At 29.6% G+C, this 16,518-nt stretch overlaps 1 protein-coding gene and 2 non-coding genes across 4 annotated transcripts; 1 reads left to right on the forward strand and 2 right to left on the reverse strand.

Moving 5' to 3' along the window:
• The first annotated feature begins 1,888 nt into the window (after window positions 1-1,888).
• On the forward strand, window positions 1,889-8,141 carry LOC130808229 (protein TIFY 9). 2 transcript variants are annotated; one of them, XM_057673709.1, is made up of 6 exons: window positions 1,889-2,209; window positions 2,461-2,596; window positions 3,033-3,123; window positions 3,617-3,743; window positions 3,858-3,915; window positions 7,805-8,141. In XM_057673709.1, exons 1-6 carry the CDS (start codon window positions 2,107-2,109, stop codon window positions 7,866-7,868), a joined length of 579 nt encoding a protein of 192 aa, XP_057529692.1. In that variant the 5' UTR covers window positions 1,889-2,106; the 3' UTR covers window positions 7,869-8,141. The 2 variants fall into 2 exon arrangements, with proteins under 2 accessions (XP_057529692.1, XP_057529693.1); XM_057673710.1 differs by lacking the exon at window positions 3,858-3,915.
• A 6,303-nt stretch (window positions 8,142-14,444) lies between these two features.
• On the reverse strand, window positions 14,445-14,558 carry LOC130809572 (small nucleolar RNA snoR100). Its single transcript, XR_009040874.1, has one exon. It is a non-coding gene; the product is annotated as a small nucleolar RNA snoR100 (small nucleolar RNA).
• Window positions 14,559-14,644: 86 nt separating this feature from the next.
• LOC130809553 (small nucleolar RNA SNORD36) lies at window positions 14,645-14,727 on the reverse strand. Its single transcript, XR_009040856.1, has one exon. It is a non-coding gene; the product is annotated as a small nucleolar RNA SNORD36 (small nucleolar RNA).
• Between the last annotated feature and the right edge of the window lie 1,791 nt (window positions 14,728-16,518).

Raw genomic sequence — 16,518 nt, forward strand, 5'->3', positions numbered from 1 at the left:
TAATAGCTTATACTCCCTCTAATTAAAAAACAAATGTCTCATTTGGAATTTGCATAAATTCTCCTCTAGTAATATATTCTAAATTTCTAATAGGTTAATTACAAGCCTAAAAAGAAATCGAGATAATTACTCTGAATTGGAGAGACTATTAGTTTATACTTTAGAGTACTCAATAAGACAATAACGCTAATAAGTCTAAGTACGTAACTAATAGGCTACGAGATAGTTTAGATTATTCTTATTCATTCAAACAAATCGAGTTTCAATTATTGAGTTTTAATATTCAACCAATTATCAAAAGTAGCAACATGATGCATTATTAAATAAAAGTCTCATATATATATATATATATATATATATATATATATATATATATATATATATATATATATATATATATATATATATATATATATATATATATATATATATATAAACTAATTGAAATAAATTGATCTGCCATAAAATGAGCATACATCAATTAAAAACCCGACTATTAACTTATTTCGATATTGACCCGATCGATAGTTGTCCGTAACCAATAACTACTCGAAAAATAAAGCTCGAACCCGATCTGTACCCAAAAAAACCGAACTAATTAGTAATCGATGACAACCCGAGACCGATTGACACTCGACACGAACTTCAACCGACACCTAACTGATGTTAACCCGATAGCTTGAATAACCGATCTCCAACCGAACCGTGACTAACCGACTCGACCCGCGTGTGACCCGTTGTAACACACGGCCGAAAAATAACTGATTCGAAATGCAACCGAACCGAATAACACCCGTCCGAAACCGACCCGATCAACCGAATGAACACCTCTAGTAATTTCATTACCTTATTTTATTACTATCCATTACCATTGAAGGCATCCAAACAATCAAATTTTTTATTACTTAATTTTATTACCATTACCGCCCTCTAATACCATGTACCAAACGGGCCGTTAGAAGACTAGAGTTTTTATTAGTTTAGATTCCATTTTAGAAGCAAAGTTGGATTTATTTTCTTATAAAAAATAGAGGCTTTATAAGCAAAGAGAATTTTGATTAATAAAATTTCTAGTTTGCAAGATTGCATTCTTTTGTTTATTTTTATTCGTGATTTAAGCAAGTGGAGTCAAATAATAATTAAATATATGATTAATAGCTTAGTTTTGCAAGGTCTATAAACATTTTGTAATTAGTCTAGATTTCAAATCTTCTAGACTACAAATTTAATTTTTGACAATCTTTTTTACTAGACTACAAATTTAATTTTTGACAAATTTTTTTAATTTTTTGAAAAAACGTTATACATTGTTCAATTACAAAAGGCAAACATCCAATAGAGAACACAAACTGAAATATATTTTGTGAGAATTTAGTTTCGTGTAATATTTAAAACTTATAATGAGAATTGGTCGCGTTTTATTTGATTTGGAGAGTATGTATCAATTTTTAAAAAAGTTATAAATTTAATTTTTAAAGTTCCATTTTCCAGAAAATTGTTGTAGGCCGCGTTTAACTCATGTTCCTTTATAAAAGTCTTGCTCTCTACTCTACCAAATTCCAACATCTCTATCCTTAAAAACAACCAAAACTATTTATTAACCCAAACAAAATATCACGTCATAAATTTATTATTGTACTTCTACACAACAAGACTTACCTAAGAGGAGAATTCGTAAATCGTAACACACCAATACAATATGGTTTCATCATAAACCAATTAATAATAGAAAAAATAGCTCATTAAATTTATATATTAGTCAATCTCTCTTTGATTCATCGACGTAGGATCATATGTGAACTATTTTTCTAATACAAACTCAAACCAGATATTATTTAAAAAACAGAAAATAAATAAAATAAACCATTAGACCCCAAAATCCCCATACATCTCGTGAACGTGGGTGATTTCAAAAAAACAAAAAAATAAAAAATTGAAAGCCCACCTCACACCATCTTGTCTCCTCAATTCATCCATTTATTTAACTCCTCTTTAAAACAGATTCCTTCTCCCTAAACCTTAACTCACTCCATTTTCTTTTATTCCTATTTACAACTTAATTATACGTACGTTATAACGTAACGTAACCTTTATTTCTAGATTAAAATGGCTAATTCTCACGTTGAACTCGATTTCTTTGGATTGCGATCTCAATCTCAACCTCAACCTCAACCTCAATCTCGCCTTGATCGTCGACAAAGTTTTCGCGGTAAAAAGTTCTTCTCGATCCTAAACTTAATCAGTTTTTCAATATTAGTATCGTTTTTAACTTTTTAGTACAATATTTCAATTTCAAAAAAATATATACTAAATTTGAGTTAATCCTGCTTAATTTTGTTGCGGAGAAATTTTAATAATATCTTAATTAATTAGTCTTAAATGTTTCGTTTGGTTTTTTTAATTGATCAATTGTTGGAGGAAATATGATGTATAAATAAAATAGTTTATGAATATAAACAGGAATTTCAAAAATAAATCCAGAAATTGTGAAGAGTGTGATAGCATCAGCTAGTAAGCATGTCGCACCAGGAATTCCTGCTAAGTCATTGTCTCTTCCTGGGAGTCCTTCACCTGCATCTTCTCATCCCTTTTCCGGGTTTGTTTCTCTCTCTGCCAATTACTTTTTGAAAAATTATCCTCAATCATACAAACAATTATTCCTAATTTTCTTACAATAATATCAATTTTTATTAACCGTAAATTAATTTTTATTTTTTATTATATAATGTTACTATAAACAAAGTTGATATTTTTATAGGCAAAAACCTCCCTATTAATCAAAAATTTGTATTATTGTAAAACAATAGGTAAAAATTTGTACTATTTTCATTATTTTTTCACCATATCACAGGTTTTATTTTTAGATATACTTTTACAAAATCATTAAATTAAATCTATTATGATCCAAAAAATCTATATATTTTCAAAATTAATCTGTTATGTTTTAAATCTGTATATATTCTCAAGTTGTTTTTTTACATGCATAAAAAGAATTGAGATAATAAAGGTTGCTAATTGTAATTCGAAAACAGGCCAGATAGTTCGGAGAAGGAAGGAGAACCTGGTTCCATGACAATATTCTACAATGGGACAGTTTCAGTTTTTGATCTGCCCAAGGACAAGGTTTACTTTTTTTTTTACTCTTTTCCTTTATTTCAATTACTATTATTTTTTGAATTTACACTATGTTCACATTTTTGTGTTAAATGGTTTTATTGTGAGATGTAAATAGTGTAACTAATACAATTATTAGCATATATCTTTCTTGTTTTGAGGTTGTCTTATGGAAAAATAATTTTTTAGCTTTTAACAAGGTTGATTATAGTAATAAATAGAAGGAGTTGTTGGCCCACCAGCCCAATGCCCGAATTTGTTTATGGCACCTTAATGCTGATTTGATTTTTCTACCCATGCATCTATTGGATATGTTTAGACAATAAATTTAATAATTATTTTTAATTTAATAGAAGATGTCTTCGTAGATCGGTAAATGTAATACTAACTTAGAGAATATTCTAAATAAAATTTTAAGTAGTTACCAATTTTATTGGGCAAATTTAATTTGTACGACGCATAGATTAAAAATCAATTCTAATTTACTGTTGATATATATCAGGCTGAATACATAATGAAGCTTGCAATGGAAAAAAATATTTCCATTAACAGTGATGGAAATATTGTGAATCGTTCCTCTGTTAACTCTGAAAATAGTGATGTTGTCTTCGGACCCTTTAATGATGGAGGTTAGTTCGTATTATTGATTAATTTTAATTAAGTTAGTTTAATTTTTGTTAGTCGTTTAGAAAATTTTGCTAAACAACGTGCTTTAAAAAGTATATTAAAATAAAAAATTGTAGATATGCCTATCATACGAAAGAAGTCATTGCAAAGGTTCTTTGAGAAGCGCAAAGAGAGGTACTCTTAAGTCTTTATTTAGTCGTTTATTCATTTTTAGGATAAATTGATACTTCATTTTTATGCTGATTGTTCCGAGCATTTTTTTTAACATAGTAATCGTTTTAAGGGTGTTTTTTTTTTTTAAAATGTATGTATAAAATATGTTTATGTTTTACTTCTATTTGTTAATTTTACATCATTTTTAACAAAGTAAATGAGCCTTACATGTTGAATATGAGGGAGTAACAAATAACACCACCCACCTTTTGACATGTAGGTCCTAGCTCTAATGTTAATTTGTTTCTTTGAATTCTTTTCATTGAATATTTGGCCATTATCATCTCAAAATAATAATAATAATAATAATAATAATAATAATAATAATAATAATAATTATTATTATTATTATTATTATTATTATTATTATTATTATTATTATAATTTATGCAATTTAATAGTTAATTCATCATACATATTATTTTTTAAAATTTCATTCGACGAATGTTATTGTTTTTGTTGGTTTGTTCCTGTATATTTCTAGTGCAGATATTTAAACCTCAATATCTGTAAATATGAATTATTAAAATTATAAAAACAATTTTTTTTAGCAAAGCATAAAAACAATTTTAAAAAAACACAAATCTAACAAGTTTTTAATGTATTATATATATATATATATATATATATATATATATATATATATATATATATATATATTTCAATTTTGATATATATTCTAAAAGTTATGTCAAAATTTTTTTTTTTGAGTGAAATATTCAAAATAAAACGAACAAAATGAGAGTAGAGGGATATTAAAACTAAGATTTTGACAATATAGTTAATGATTATCATAATTAAGGTGATAGTCAAATAATAAAAAGAAAATAAAAGAGTATTCCTTGAGTTTTGTCAAAGGAATAATTATGAAGTTCAAATAAAACAAATGTGACTCCTTCTCCGCGTGACTTGATTTATTAGTCAGCAAAAAGTAGAGGAAAAGATCAACTCTCTTTGATTGATATTTCTTCAAAATGAAATTTTAAAGGAAAAGTTACCATGAATAATACGAACTTTCACTGATTTTCCTACAATAATACGAACTTTCAATTAACCATGAATAATACGAACTTTAATACATATTTCCCACTAGCATACCTGACCGGTTCTTTACCTGGAGAAACGGTAAATTCCCCATTTCTTCATTATGCTAGCGGGAAATATGTATCAAAGTTTGTATTTTATTCATAGTTAATTGAAAGTTCGTATTATTGTAGGAAAATCAGTGAAAGTTCGTATTATTCAGGGTAATTTTTCTTACTTAGTTTTATCAGCCAAAAAAAAAAATTTAAAAGGAATGAGTAAGTTTACCGGTAACAGGTAAAATGGTATGCCAGCGGAAAATATGTATCAAAGTTCGTATTATTCATGGTTAATTGAAAGTTCGTATTATTGTAGGAAAATTAGTGAAAGTTCGTATTATTCAGGGTAATTTTTCCAATTTTAAATCCTCCTCTTGCATCAGTGTATTTGTAATAATAATGAGTCATAAAGACGATAAAATATATTTATAGTAATAAACAAAATACTTTAAATCATGTAATAGAATTTCATAATAAAGCTCAATAGATTCTCATATAGAAGTCTGTGAATCATAGATTAACCTAATAGTTAAAATTTTTTATTATTTTTTAATAAAAATTCGATCAATCGATTCCTTCCTCTTGCATTGAGAGAATTGTTCTAAACTCAGAAATAGAAAAATGCTCATAGAAGTCTAATACCTTCATTGCTAACCAAAAATATAATTATTTTTTGATACAATTTAGGAGGATTGCAGGATTTTTTCGTCCTAATTCATACTCCAAGATTTACTCCACAATCTTTCAGAACTCTTATGGCCCATGCATTGATTTATAGGTTTTTAAGGTGGACTCCTAACTAGGGATTTACCTAATACTCGTCAAAGATCCACTTGTTAGTAGGCTTTCAACATAAAGTTTAATCTCCCACAAAATAAAAACATCTACCCTTTAATGAAAAGGATTTTTCAACACGGAATGGTAGGGTTATAATTAATTATAGAAGTATTATTGATTTTTATTGAGGTTGTTGTATTTATTTTTAAACGCTTTTATAATATTATATAAAAAATATAAATTTAAATTGACTAACTTGATGTTGAGTGGACATAATGTCACATAGAAAAGATAAAAAAAAGTTGATAAGTATATAAATAATTTAACTCTAAATTAGTAGTAGACATTTTGAAAAATATCTAAAAAAAATAAATTTGTGTGAGTTTATTTCAAAGCAGACATGATCATATAATCATATAATAATATTAAAAAACAAATAAAGTTCAATGAGATTTGAAATTATGATATTTTTATGTTGGTTATTGGTTCCTAATAATTATTAATTAGGGTATGAACTATGGGAGGGGTAGGAAACAACCTAAAAAGGGGGGTAAAGGAGTCACGGAGAACATGTTGAGGCGATAAGGAATAAGAAATCACGAAGAGTGTACTGTTTGGTGGAGTACTGGAGTTGGTATTAAAACAATGGTACTCACGTTTTTTTATATTTGATGATTTGAAGGACAACAACACATAAACATTCTTCTTTAAGGAAACCTCTACGAAATATCATTTCATCGTCCTATTCCTTTAATACTCTCTTATTTATTGTTCTTGCTTTTTTGTTGGACCCTCATCTTCCTTGGTCCACTCCCACTCATTTCTTGTTTACTTTTTAACATGGTACATATATTAATCTTTAATAAATCAATCCAATTAAAAATTAAGTTAATAGTTGAAACCTTAATATATGTTATACTCATATTCTTTCACGTCCCCTCACACGAGAGTCCTTTTGGGCTAGAAGTGTGCGATGCAACACATGCCCTTTTTGAAATTAAGGAATAATTGATATTCGAGCCCATGACCTTTTTGTCACGTTGGCTATTGATACGATGATACCATGTCAAAGATTCAACTCAACCAAAAGCCTAAGATGATGGTTGAAACCCCGTGATATATTATATACTCTAACATTAATTTTTAAAAAGTAGTCGTTTTTATTTTTGGCCCCAGAACGAGAGATTAAAAGAATTCCTATAAAATTACAACACAATAAATAATAAATTTTCTTTTTGTATTTTATAATTGATAAACATTAATAACTCATACTCCTATTACTTAGCAAAAAAGATAAATGATATCTAAATTCAATTGAAAATATTTATATCAACCTTGTATATGAAAATAATTTTTTTGACCGTAAAAAGTTTAGAACCTTGAATGATAGTCCTCTTTGTCTTTTGCTAATCAACACTCATGAGCATAGTAGGTGCATAATGTATAATATTATTAAGAGTACATCGTTAAAATATTTTTTTTATGATATTTAATTTATTTGTTAATCTATCAATTGAGACATAGTTCTTATGATTCATTAGATTATCATTGACAATTTAGTACAGTATAACATCGACATAGACATTAGACATAATATATATCAATTGTACACCCGATTAATTCTAAATTTAATCTTTAATTATGATTTTTTGCTACAAAACTAATACTCCTATAATATTCCTCTACATTTCTTGAAATGAAGTATGATATATCATATATCATCTACTAACTAAATTACCTTTCTTTTTTATAAATATAAGTATGTCTTAAACTCTTAATCTATTGGGACTTATATTGCCGTAATCAATATAGTATATCTTTCAATCTAATAATAAACTACAAAATTTGTTTAGTTACTTATTATTTTCAATTCTATTTGTTTACCTTCACATATTTATAAATATTTATTTTAGTTGTTTTCCTAATAATATAACCTTACTTTTAATAAAAATTAAGCAAATACAAAGTGACGTTGATTTTAATGGGTGCAGGTTGATAGCAGCGGCACCATATAACATGGACTATACTCCAAGCCTAAACAAGCAAAAGACCTAATTTCTAATGTAGTTTCAAGGCACTATCCTATAAAATTATGCACGTTTTCATCTATAGTATATATTTACGTGTTATATAAACTATATATTATATATCTAATATATATTATAATATTATTTGTATGAAAGGAAGTTTCGAGACGACCATCTAGTCAAAGAATTACTCCCTAGTATAATAGTGTATGAAGTGGTATTTACTAAAAGACGACTCTTAGTGAAACAATCGAGTGGTTTTATTTATTTATTTATTATAATTATTATTGGGTTTATTTAATTTTATTTTTTTAGTTTTTTATTTTATTATTAAAAGACCCTAAATAGGCACGTTTCTAATTGACCTTTTCAACTACTACGACCGACTATTCTTGACTTTTTGTATCTTTGTTTATTCAAGTATTTGTCATTCGCATACATCATATAGACAAATACTATCAAGCATTAAAGTTATATAGGGTTGAATATCTTTTTAGTTTGGTGGTTTAAAACTTTAAATTAATGTATTCATTAGGATGGATGTACCTAATTTTGAGTCAAATTTCTATAAAAATTTATTGAAATGGAACACTATTTAATAACTTTTGATAATGATGGAATCAAAATATATATTAGTATTTTGGATATCACTAAATATTACTTTCTCTAACTCATGATTATCATTATATACGTATTAATAAAAATATTAAAAAATAACAAATATCAACTTTAGAGAAGCCATGACATATATAATTATTTTAGTGGATGATAGTTAATTACATGACAATATTTACCTAATTAGAATTTGTTTTTTTTTTAAATTGAAGTTAAATTAGGTTAAGTATTTATGTAATTTATTATAGCAATTCTAAATTAGATAAAGTAATTATGTAATTTATTATATATTTAATAAGTCCTATTTGTTCTAGAAACTTCTCTTGATCTTCTCGAATTGATGGATCTTTGGATGCGCTAATATGAGTTGTCGCCTTTTTTTACTCTCTTAGATCTCGTCTATAGTTTTTCTATGGGTAGGATACACTGTGTATAATGATGATACATATAAATAATAAGAAAAAAAAATATTTAATTGTTGCTTTAAAAAGTCATGTATTCGATAAATTTTATTACGATAATATATACTTGCATTTTTTTGAAGTTATGTTTTTATATATTTCATACTAATAAATTCATGTATTGCACAAATTTCTATACTAATTTATTAAAATATTTTCATTTAGCGTGTTTAATTAAATTTGCTATAATTTTATAATCGACATACATTTTTTAATTCACATTTATACAATTAACTCTTTCATTATCTCATTTATATATTTCTTTCAACTCTAGATAAAGTATATGTTTTTACCCAACTCTTAAAAATAATCTAATTTGTATTTGTTGTAAATTCTATTGGACAAAGGGAGTACGATTTTACCAATTTTCATTTCTATATAATCTTGTTTTTACCAATAAAATTTTATTTGCATTACAAAAAAAAAGAAGGAAAACATAAAAATCAACTATTATTACTCTCATGGTTTGTTTCGTAATTAGTCCTAAATAAATAGTGAAAATGGTAATAAAAGGTAAATGTAATTTTTGTTGGAATATTTCTTGGCAATTTATTGTTCTGCTATTCTCGTTTAACAATTTAATTTTTTTCATAAAATTCATTTCAATTCATTATCATTTTAAAATGTTGTATTAGGTGGTAATGTGTTGATTCTGATTGATGAAGTTCAAAGAAAGCAGAGAAAGAAAGAGGAGAAGCTTGAGAGAATATCGAGAAGAAATGATTTTATTAAAAATTGCTTAAAAATGAAAAACAAGAGAGGATATATATATTAGACAAAAAAAGGATTATAAAAATAATTATATTATAAAACTAATTATGTCTAACACCCCTCCCGCAAGTTGAAGGATGATAACATCCCCAACTTGGAAATCAAGGTTTGATGAGCAGGCCATGAAAGACTCTTGGTGAAGACATCTGCCAATTGGTGTTGTGTGGGCATATATGACAAACTGATCAGACCATCCTGCAACTTTTCTCTCACAAAATGACAATCAAGATCAATATGTTTAGTGCGCTCGTGATAGACTGGGTTCTTGGCAATGTAGATAGCAGCCTGACTATCACATTTGAGAGGTACAGGAACAATTGCAGGCACTGTGAATTCATGTAACAATCTGGTAAGCCAAGCAAGTTCTGCTGTAACCCTGCACATTGATCTGTATTCAACTTCTTCTGAGCTTAAAGAGACCATAGCTTGCTTCTTACTTTTCCATGAAATAGGACTACCACCTAGAAGGATGAAATAGCCACTGACAGACTTTCTAGTGTTGGGACAGGAAGCCCAATCTGAGTCACAATAAGCTTCAAGGGTTAAATCAGTAGATGCATTAAGATAAATGCCTTTTGTGTAATCCTTGCTCAAATATCTCAAAGTATGCAGGGCTGTTTGCCAATGAGGTTCTCTTGGATCTTACATGAATTGACTTAAGAATTGTACTGCATAAACAAGATCAGGCCTTGTATATCATTAGTAGAGTTAAGCAACTGCTGATTAGGAGATGAAATGGTAAAACAACAAATATGATTTGGAATAGAAAACAATGAGGTTAATGTGTGAGGACAATCATGAATACAAGCAATATCAAAAGGTGAGGAATTCAGGACAGCATGATTACAAACATAATCATCTATGTAGGCAGATTGGTGTGTAGGTCTAACAGACCTTTTGATAAGAGGAGCAGGAGTGAGAACAAGAGGTGGAGAAGAGTTTGTATGAGGTGCAGAGGGAGTAGATGAAGATGATGAGTGACTGGTAGGAGAAATGAGAGGGACAGACTGACTGGATGGAGGGGAAATATAACTAAAGTCAAATGGTGTTTGAGTAGAGAAAGGAAGAAAAGAACTTGTGTGTTTTAGTGAGGGAAAAGATGTTTCTTGAAAAACAACATCTCTAGACATCTGAATCTTGTGACTATCAAGATTATAGAGTTTGTAAGCTTTTTTTTCCTAGAGGATAGCCTAGAAAAATACAAGGTGAAGCTCTTGGTTGAAATTTATCACGACCCTGTCTAAGAGTGGATGCATAACATAAACAACCAAAAGACCTGAGGTGAGAGTAAGATGGAGAATGACCAAATAGAATTTCAAAAGGTGATTTTGTTGTGAAGAATTTTCATAGGAAATCTATTGATAAGATAGGTAGCTGTGAGGATACAGTCACCCCAAAAAATGATAGGTAACTTAGATTGAATGAAAAGAGCCCTAGCTGTTTCCAGCAGATGGCGATGCTTTCTCTCAACTACTCCATTTTGTTGAGGAGTATCTCTAACACTAGTCTGATGATGGATGCCCTTAGATTGAAAAAAGGCAGTGGCTTCTCTATTGGATCCTAGCTCAAGCGCATTATCAGTCCTGAAGATTTTAATTTTGGTATTAAACTGAGTGGAGATCATTTCAGTGAAGGTCTGGAGAAGAGGAAAAGCATTACTCTTGGTTTTGAGAAGATGAGTCCAAGTAGCTCTACTAAAATCCTCAACTATGGTAAGAAAGTAATGATAACCTCCATGAGTAGCTGTATGATAAGGTCCCCAAACATCAACATGAATAAGATCAAAAAGATGGAAAGATTGTGGTTGACTGAGAGGGAAGGGCAGCCTGTGTTGTCTAGCTGTTGGACAAACATCACAGCTACTAATAGTATCAATAGAATTATCAAGAAAAAAAGAAATTTGTTTGAGTTTGTATAAGGGCAAGTGACCCAATCTTTGGTGCCAAATATGACCATTGTCATTATTTCTAACAGAATTATACAAAGTCTCATGTACAAAAAAGGAAAACAGAGAAGTATCAACTGATTTATGTATATTACGCAGTTGAGAAGTGCTAGGAGTACATTTATTTGTATGAGAAAAATCAGCTAGATTACAAGCTTTGTTTGACTGAGCATAATCTCTGTGACATTTATTTGCATCAGATGTAGAAGATTCGTATTGTGTTTGAGGTTGAGAAGCAGGAGATGTAGAAGATTTGTATTATGTTTGAGCTGAGAAGCAGGAAAATGTTGTAGCAAATATAGCCCTGAATGAATATCACCAAGTTCCAGAGGCCTCTTCATTGAAGGGCCCTGAAAATAACATTTAGAATTAGTGAAAATGGCATAAGAAAAAGGTTGTTTGCATAATTTGCCTATTAAAAGCAGGTTATACTTAAATTGAGGAATATAAAGCACATTATGCAAAATGATATCAGGATGAATGCGCACAGAACCAACTTTATGCACATTAACAACATGACCATTTGGCAAAGTAACATGATGTGCTTTAGGAAGGATTTGTGTTTGGATAAAAAGATTTGCACCAGTGTCAATGATCCAAGTACAATCAGCAGCTGACCAACAACTACAACAAACACTATCACCAGAAGATATATGAGGAAAACAAGCCTTTATACCTGAGCAGTTGGAAGCTGTAAAAGCCTTACCAGAAGGTCGTCCAGAATGATCAGTAGATTTACTACCGGTTTGTAAGTTACTCATCATGGCCATGAGTTGACTGAAATGAGCTTGAGAAATGTTTTGATGATTATTACCACAATTCCAGGATTGAAGATCATTCTGACTTCCATTATCAGGCTTGCAAGAATTCCAATTCTGTGGAGTATTGTGCAGGAAATACTCTCCAGACTGAGAGGGATCATCATCTTGCTTGCACATTGCATTACCAGCAAATCTTTTATTTTTAGTGAACTTAAAATCTTTAGGAAAACCTACAAGTCTGTCGCATTTGCTCGCAATATGTCCTGGCTTTTTACAGTGATTGCATATAATTCTTTTGCCATCAAATTTTTGTTTCTGACTTTTGTCATATTGAATATTTTGCTGAGTATCCTGATTGTGATTTGATGCGTTCATTGATGCTGATTCATTAATAAATTGTGAAGTAGCATGAACTTCTCTTTGCTTCTCTTCTTGAGATAATAAGGCATAAGCCTGACTTACAGAAGGCAGGGGTTTCATCATTAGAATATTGCCCCTAACGTGACTGTAATCACTATTGAGTCCCATGAGAAATTGAATAAGGCGTTGATCTTCATTGAACTTTTGCATGGCTTATGCAGCACAGTAAGAACAAATAGGCAGAGAGGACAATGTGTTTAATTCATCCCAATTTTTCTTCAATTTAGTAAAATATCCAGCAACATCATTTGTACCTTGGCTTGATAATCGAATATCCTTCTCCAATTGAAAAAGCTTGGCACCACTTGCTTGACCATAACGATCTTTAAGTTCTTTCCAGATTTCATGAGCTGAAACCGCATAAAGAACACTTTTAGCTATTTCTTGAGATAAGACATTCAAAATCCATGATGTGACCATGTCATTGCATCTCCTCCATTGACTATACTTGAAATCAGTGACACTAGGCTGAGAATTCGAATTGATAGAAGGATAGAAGATCACTTAAAAATGGGCGAAAAACTCTCTTTTTGTATTTACGTGTTATTGTGTTGTTCTAGTAAGGATAAAAAAGTAAAAAAAAAAGACAAAAATAAAAATGGGAGATTTTTAATAAATTGACCCAATAAAAAAATGTCTCATTTTCTATGAATAAGAACTACTCCCTCCGAACCAATTTAGATGTCCCATTTGCTTGGGCATGATTATTAAGGATGGTGTGGGATCCATTAAAAAGCGTAAGTAGTAAAGGGTAAATAGTGAAGGGTAGTTGGGTAAGTAAGGTATATGAGAGTATATTCGTAATTACTTGTGTGAACTAAGGATATTTAGATAAAAAAGATTGACAAAAATAGAAATGAGACAACTAAAAAGATTTTGTCAAATAAGGAAATGAGACAACTAAATTGGTTCGGAAGGAGTATCATTTAAACTTGGCTTGACTAGCTTTATTAAATGTTGTATTTTCTTATTTGTTTTGCCTTTTTACATCATATAGAACAATGATTTGTCACGTAATCAAAGAAGATCGTGCGATTTGAAGCAGATACTTGTGGTTCATGATTTGAAGATTGTGATTTTGATATCCAGACAGTTCTGTGTTATTTTGTGCCCATTTTCTTGTAATGTTTTGACCTAATTCCTTTTTTTGAAAGACATAACTATAATCCTCTTAACAAATTAGGGAAAGTAAGCCACCGCTAAAGATTTATTCATCTTTGATATCTTACAGTTTTATAGCGAAACTTCAATGTCCATGAACATAACTATTACAATTTTATTGTACCATGTAATTTTAGGTGTGGTTTTTTTATTGTTTGCATTAAAATTTTAATTTTTTTCTATATTATTTGGATTTATTATATCTGCTGTCCGCACAAAACTGCAACGATTGTCCGGTTCTTTTACAACACATGATTAGAGGTCGTATATTCAAGTATGACTATTTTCGAATACTTCATATAACATGATAAATATTTTGAAAATCTAATTTTATTTGATTCCTAATAATCAAATTTAATCAACCAAATCTAAATACACCAACACATTCTGCATTGGAAATTCCCACATAAACAGATTCAGAAGTTGAACACAAGAAATCAAGTACTCCATTGAATAATTGAATAAATAAAAAATGTAGGTCTCAACCAGGCCCCCAAATCAGTAAAAAGATTCAGAGGGGACAGACATATCGACCTTATCATCAGTTATCAATCTCTGTGCACATTACCATGCTTCCTTCATTACGTTAAGATCCAGAGCATCGGCTTATTGTACACAGTACTCATTCACTCGTTATACTAATTATTTGACTAATTTAATAAAAATCATTGGAGCATCAGTTTTAAAAAGCTCGAATTTTGAAACATCATACAATAAAGATCAGTATTTGTTTCAATGATTCATCATCTGCTCATAATTTTACCATAATTAAATACTTAAATTAGATTTAAAATTAATTAAAAGGATAGAAGAAAACAAGGAAACATGTTACCGATTGCAAAAAAGAATGATCTGAACATAGAAAAACAGAGGGATTTGTTGAACTTTAAAAAAGAAAAATTGGATCTGAAGAAGAAAGCATAAACGATTGGAAATAAGATGAGATGATTGAATGAGGGAGAAAGAGGCTGCAATTTAAAGGGAACAAGTGAAACCCTAATTGTAGGGTTGTGGACTCTGGATGGCGTAATTGCGGGCTTCGTTTCATTGATTCGGCCCATTCATTAGTTTAGGAATTTAGGGCTGATTGACCCAACTCATTGTTGCATCTTTACGATGCGGATTTTTCGGCTACTCAAACGCTAATCTCTTAGAAATAATGTTCCTCATCAAACAATCTTATAATATAAAATAACAATAGCTCTCTCCTGAGCAATAAGCCCAGCCCAATAAGTTTTTTTTCACTCAAAAGCCACTTTTAAATCGCTCATTTTAAAATATAAAAAGTCAATTTTAATACTTAAATTGTCAATTTTAAGCACTAAACTCAACAAATGTCCAACCTGTAATATACATATATATATTTTATATAATTTTATTAAAATTCAAATTCAAGACTTAAAAGCCAAATTCAAAATGACGTTGGAATTGGTCTTTTAAGCAATGGATTTGGTCTTTTAATTCTTGTAATTGGAATTTTTCAAATAAAATTATAATACCTAATTTAAGAATTAAAACTAAATTGATTTAGGTCTTGTAATCGGTCTTTTAAGTCTTAGATTTAGAGTTTTAGTCTTGAATTTGGTCTTTAAAGTTTTAAATTTGATATAAAAGTATTGAAAAAAAAAAGAAATCGGATCGCAGACTATTTGGCCCATTTATAAATGGTTGCACACATGCAACCGTTGCATACAAGTTTTTGTGATAAAATAAAATTTTACACTTTTTATGATTTTTAATAATTGGGGTATTTAATTTATGTAAGAGATCCGTTTGATATTGTCTCATATAAATATTTGTGTTAGGGCGACATCTAACATACTCGCCAATAACGAATTAATGATGCACTAACAAGTGCTAATTGAATAATTTTTTAACATATGTTTTCTACAACTCATAGGCAATATTTTTTTTATGGGTGTAGCGACAATTTTTTTTACAAATACATATATAAGACAGTCTTATAGTAAGACTTTCTTTATTAGACTCACTAAAAGTACACCAATTATAACAGTTTTAAAGTGATTATTTTATATAACTTTTAAAGTGGTAAAATTAGAAAAATAGATTAACTATATGTATCGAATATCGAATCATGACAAAAATCTTGGGTTGAAAGGAGAAGCTTCTTTCTCGATCGGATAAAGAGGTTCTCATCAAGGGGGTTCTCCAGGCGATTCCTACTTACATGATGAGTATTATCTGTATTCCTGATAGTATTCTTGATCGTATGCACTCTATGCTGGCCCAGCTTTGATGGGGTTCATCCAGTGAAGATCAGAAAATACATAGGCATAAGTAGGAAGATTTGTGCCTCCCTAAAAAGCTTGGTGGAATGGGTGTTAGGGATAAAAAAGTTTTTAGACCGCTTTGTTGGCCAAACAAGTCTGGCGGCTCCATTGCAGTGAAAGCCCTCTGCTTGGGGCGTTGTACAAGGCATGGTACTTCAAACAATCCGATGTTTTGAACGCCTCGCGAGGATATAATCTTAGCTACTCGTGGAGGAGTATTAAGGGGGCAAAAGCTCTTTATTTGAAGGTTCAG

The sequence above is a fragment of the Amaranthus tricolor genome, chromosome 3 (genome assembly GCF_026212465.1).
Source record: "Amaranthus tricolor cultivar Red isolate AtriRed21 chromosome 3, ASM2621246v1, whole genome shotgun sequence".
Lineage (NCBI taxonomy): Eukaryota > Viridiplantae > Streptophyta > Magnoliopsida > Caryophyllales > Amaranthaceae > Amaranthus > Amaranthus tricolor.

Excerpts from the sequence above, each read along its gene's own strand:
- LOC130808229 (XM_057673709.1), top strand. The coding sequence starts at position 2,107 with ATGGCTAATTCTCACGTTGAACTCGATTTCTTTGGATTGCGATCTCAA. Across the intron at positions 2,210-2,460 it reads TCGTCGACAAAGTTTTCGCG|GAATTTCAAAAATAAATCCA; the intron begins GTAAAAAGTTCT and ends GAATATAAACAG. Across the intron at positions 3,916-7,804 it reads TTTGAGAAGCGCAAAGAGAG|GTTGATAGCAGCGGCACCAT; the intron begins GTACTCTTAAGT and ends TAATGGGTGCAG.